General features: G+C 41.5%; 1 protein-coding gene across 1 annotated transcript in view; it reads right to left on the bottom strand.

Annotated features, from left to right (window-relative positions):
* Positions 1 to 3,279: 3,279 nt before the first annotated feature.
* The window catches only part of LOC137095306 (cytochrome P450 3A9-like), a 41,553-nt gene continuing 39,434 nt past the window's right edge, over positions 3,280 to 5,398 (bottom strand). The window contains exon 13 of the mRNA XM_067461777.1: positions 3,280 to 3,750. Within this exon, the coding sequence (XP_067317878.1) occupies positions 3,664 to 3,750 (87 nt within the window). The 3' untranslated portion in view covers positions 3,280 to 3,663. The remainder of the gene's footprint in view (positions 3,751 to 5,398) is intronic.

The raw sequence follows: 5,398 nt of genomic DNA, 5'->3' as shown, positions 1-5,398 counted from the left end.
CATGGAAGGAGCCTACACCACACTCCGGAGCAGAGAGTTCCACTGCTGAACAGCTCTCACAGTCAGGAAGTTCCTCTTCATGTTCAGTGGAATCTCCTTTTCTGTAGTTTAAAGCCATTGTTCTGTTGCATCCTAGTCTCCAGGGCAGTTCCCTCCTCCCTGTGACTTCCTCTCACCTACTTATAAATGGCTATCATGTCTCCTCCCAGCCTTCTCTTCTTCAGGCTAAACATGCCCAGCTCTTTAAGCCGCTCCTCATAGGGCTTGTTCTCCAGACCCTTTATCATTTTAGTCGCCCCCCTCTGGACACATTCCAGCTTAGAGTCAACATCTACCTTCAATTGTGGTGCCCAGACTTGGACACAATATTCCAGGTGTGGTCTAACCAAGGCAGAATAGAGCATGGGGAGCATGACTTCCCTGGATCTAGGCACTATATTCCTATTGATGCAGGCCAAAATCCTGTTGGCTTTTTTTGCCGCAGCATCACATTGTTGGCTCATGTTTACCTTGTTGTCCACGAGGACTCCAAGATCTTTTTCAGACGTACTGCTCTTGAGCCAGGCATTGTCCCCCATTCTGTCTCTTTGCATTTTGTTTTTTCTGCCTAAGTGGAGTATCTTGCATTTGTCCCCATTGAACTTCACTTTGTTAGTTTTGGCCAATCATCTCTCTAATCTGTAGTGAATTCTGCTCCTGTCTTGCCATAAGCACTGCAAGCTTTTGAAATAAAAGACAGGCAAAATTAACATTTCCCATTTTTTTTATTTCTCATATTAATACATTTTTTATTATTACAATGAAGGAATTTCAAGACAATTTTACACCTCTATTTACAACATGACCATCATATCATGGGCATATATGGTCCCAGACAGTCTCATTCTTGCTTTCGTAATTAATGCATCGTTTGTTACAATTTAGCAATTTCAAGACATCTGTATATATACACACAACCCCATATCCACGAGGGATACTTGCCCAGGCTTTCTGATTTTCATTTCTTATATTAATACCTGGATGATTACAACTAAGGAATTTTAGGACAATCTCCTACCTATATATAGTGCAGCATATATTTGTGGATAATAGCAAACCCTGCCCTGAACTACATCTCCCAGAATGCAGTGCTCAGCATCAGGAAGCCCAATGTGGGATGCAGCAGCCAACCATTTAGAGTCAGTCTAACAATAATTAGTAAAATGATTGAATCTGCAAAGAGGACTAAAGTAAGTAAGAGAATGCAAACGGCCCTGCCCTGAACTACATTTCCCAGAATGCAGTGCTCAGCATCAGGAAGCCCAATGTGGGATGCAGCAGCCAACCATTTAGAGTCAGTCTAACAATAATTAGTAAAATGATTGAATCTGCAAAGAGGACTAAAGTAAGTAAGAGAATGCAAACGGCCCTTCCCTGAACTACATTTCCCAGAATGCAGTGCTCAGCATCAGGAAGCCCAATGTGGGATGCAGCAGCCAACCATTTAGAGTCAGTCTAACAATAATTAGTAAAATGATTGAATCTGCAAAGAGGACTAAAGTAATAAGAGAATGCAAAAGGCCCTGCCCTGAACTACATTTCCCAGAATGTAGTGCTCAGCATCAGGAAGCCCAATGTGGGATGCAGCAGCCAACCATTTAGAGTCAGTCTAACAATAATTAGTAAAATGATTGAATCTGCAAAGAGGACTAAAGTTATAAGAGAATGCAAAAGGCCCTGCCCTGAACTACGTTTCCCAGAATGCAGTGCTCAGCATCAGGAAGCCCAATGTGGGATGCAGCAGCCAACCATTTAGAGTCCGTCTAACAATAATTAGTAAAATGATTGAATCTGCAAAGAGGACTAAAGTAAGTAAGAGAATGCAAAAGGCCCTGCCCTGAACTACATTTCCCAGAATGCAGTGCTCAGCATCAGGAAGCCCAATGTGGGATGCAGCAGCCAACCATTTAGAGTCAGTCTAACAATAATTAGTACAATGATTGAATCTGCAAAGAGGACTAAAGTAAGTAAGAGAATGCAAAAGGCCCTGCCCTGAACTACATTTCCTTCCTAAAATTTGTGCAATTTATATATGGTTATCTTGTGCAATTCAAGTAGATATTGGGATGTTGCAGGTTTTTTTGGGGTGGGTGGCCATGTTCTAGAAGCATTCTCTCCTGACATTTCGCCTGCATCTGTGGCAAGCATCCTCAAGTAGATATGTTACATAGTTTTTTGTAAATATGTTGTTTATAAAAGCTTTGAAAATTCCCCAAAAATCTGTGGATAAGTGAAATGTTCTGAAATTTGGTGGGCTAAGAGTGGTAAATGTGTTCTACTACTATAGCAAGTTTCACTCCAATAGCTTTAAAAATGAGGGAGAAAGGAGCCCCAGAAATTTATACTTGTGCAATTTTATATAGTTATTTTGTGCAATTTATATAAAATTCAAGTAGATATTGGGTTGTTGTAGGTTTTCCGGATTGTATAGCTATGTTCTAGAAGCATTCTCTCCTGACGTTTCGCCTGCATCTGTGGCAAGCATCCTCAAGTAGATATGTTGTGTAGTTTTTTGTAAGCATGTTGTTTATAAAAACTTTGAAAAATCCCCAAAAATCTGTGGATAAGTGAAATGTTATGAAATTTGGTGGGCTAAGAGTGGTAAATGTGTTCTACTATTGTAGCAAGTTTCACTCCAATAGTTTTAAAAATGAGGGAGAAAGGAGCCCCAGAAATTTATACTTGTGCAATTTTATATAGTTATTTTGTGCAATTTATATAAAATTCAAGCAGATATTGGGTTGTTGTAGGTTTTCCGGATTGTATAGCTATGTTCTAGAAGCATTCTCTCCTGACATTTCGCCTGCATCTGTGGCAAGCATCCTCAAGTAGATATGTTATATAGTTTTTGTAAACATGTTGTTTATAAAAACTTTGAAAATTCCCCAAAAATCTGTGCATAAGTGAAATGTTATGAAATTTGGTGGGCTAAGAGTGGTAAATGTGTTCTACTATTGTAGCAAGTTTCCCTCCAATAGCTTTAAAAATGAGGGAGAAAGGAGCCCCTGAAGTTTCCCTAATTATAGTAATTTTCGTGCAATTCCTATAAGGAAATAGTAACCATTTAGTTACTCTTGTTACAGTCATGATTTTTTTTTTACTAACTATACTTTAGAAGCACTTTAGCTAGCATCTCCCAGTTATGTAATGACTTTTGAACCATTTCTAATGGTTCGTACATTCCTAAAATTCCCAGTTCTGTGGATACAGCCGGTAGTTCTGTGTTATAAAGTTCATTCCTTGTTTTGAAAGTGATTTAATATATTTTGATGATTTAATATACCCAATACATTGACTTACTATATCAGATATAGGATTTGTGATACATTAAATTGAATCAGCCTTGGAACAATAACAGTATGGGCCAATCAATTAGGGAAAGCATTACGACTTCAGGGTTGCAACTGCAAGTCCATCGTCTTAAAAGTAAATGGTTCTCTTGGGAGAATCTGCTTAGAGATTAGAGACTATCACTCCCAGAATCCCCGGGCTCCATATCTAGGTTGGCAAAGGATTCTGAAAGCTGTAGTGCAAAAAAACAAAAATAAAGCAGCTTTTCCGAAGCAACGGCATTCACAACAAAGATGACCGCAAGAGACACACAGCGGGGCTTCATCCCACCCTTCACTGAAGATTATTTCGTCGCACTAACTTCAAAACGATCGGCTTTTCTGGCACTAAGAATGCTTGAGAGCCCAGCTTCAGAGGAATCTGCAGCAGAGGAAAAAAGAAGAAAGCATTGAGGTGCCAGTTGGCTCAATATAGCACCAGTTCTTTGAATTTAACTGGTTCCTGTGTCTTGATGATATCACTGAAATGGGGAGAACGAATGTTAAACTGGTTCCCAGATCTTGGTGGAGGATCAACACAATTTGTTTATATGTCAGAAGCGACTTGAGAAACTGCAAGTCGCTTCTGGTGTGAGAGAATTGGCCGCCTGCAAGGACGTTGCCCAGGGGACGCCCGGATGTTTTACCATCCTGTGAAAGAATCATAGAATCAAAGAGTTGGAAGAGACCTCCTGGGCCATCCAGTCCAACCCCATTCTGCCAAGAAGCAGGAATATTGCATTCAAATCACCCCTGACAGATGGCCATCCAGCCCCTGTTTAAAAATGTAATGTTTGTTTGTGGGATTAACAGAACTCAAAAACTACTGGACGAATTGACACCAAATTTGGACACAAGACACCTAACAACGCAATGTACATATGTCCTTCACTAAAAAAATGATTTTGTCACTTGGGAGTTGTAGTTGCTGGGATTTATAGTTCACCTACAAACAAAGAACATTCTGAACTCCACCAATGATGGAATTGAACCAAACTTGGCACAGAGAACTTCCATGACCAACAGAAAATACCGGAAGGGTTTGGTGGGCATTTATGTTGAGTTTGGGAGTTGTAGTTCACCTACATCCAGAGAGCACTGTGGACTCAAACAAAGATGGATCTGGACCAAACTTGGCACGAATTCTCAATATGCCCAAATGTAAACACTAGTGGAGTTAGGGGGAAATAGATCTTGACATTTGGGAGTTGTAGTTGCTGGGATTTATAGTTCACCTACAATCACAGAGCATTCTGAATCCCACCAATGATAGAATTGGGCCAAACCTCCCACACAGAACCCTCATGTGGGCCACAGCAACACGTGGCAGGGGACGGCTAGTGATATAATAATTTTAAAAGAGACAGAGTTAACAAAGCTCAAGGAGCAACAGTCTTGTGGAATTGTATTTTTACAAGATCTTTCATAGAATAATAGAATTGGAGGAGACCTCATGGGCCATCCAGTCCAACCCCCTGCCAAGAAGCAGGACAATCACGTTCAAAGCCCCCCCCCCCAACAGATGGCCATTCAGCCCCTGTTTAGAAGCTTCCAAAGAAGGAGCCTCCACCACACTCCGGGGCAGAGAGTTCCACTACTGAACAGCTCTCACAGTCAGGAAGTTCTTCCTCATGTTCAGATGGAATCTCCTCTCTTGTAGTTTGAAGCCATTGTTCCCTTGCGTCCTAGTCTCCAAGGAAGCAGAAAACAAGCTTGCTCCCTCCTCCTCCCTGTGGCTTCCTCTTACATATTTATACATGGCTATCATATCTCCTCTCAGCCTTCTCTTCTTCAGGCTAAACATGCCCAGCTCCTTAAGCCGCTCCTCATAGGGCTTGTTCTCCAGACCCTTGATCATTTTAGTCGCCCTCCTTCTTCTCTTATGTCCCTGCACAGAAAGCTGGGGCTGACAGATGGAAGCTCACCCTTTCTCGTGGCTTCGAGCTGACCTTCAGGTCAGCAGTTCAGCTGGCACAAGGCTTTAACCCAGTGTTTCTCAACCTGGGGGTTGGGACCCCTGGGGGGTGTTG

Source organism: Anolis sagrei, chromosome Y (genome assembly GCF_037176765.1).
Source record: "Anolis sagrei isolate rAnoSag1 chromosome Y, rAnoSag1.mat, whole genome shotgun sequence".
Classification (NCBI taxonomy): domain Eukaryota; kingdom Metazoa; phylum Chordata; class Lepidosauria; order Squamata; family Dactyloidae; genus Anolis; species Anolis sagrei.
The sequence above is the reverse complement of the archived record's forward strand: the minus strand, read 5'-3'. Positions and strand labels throughout refer to the sequence as shown.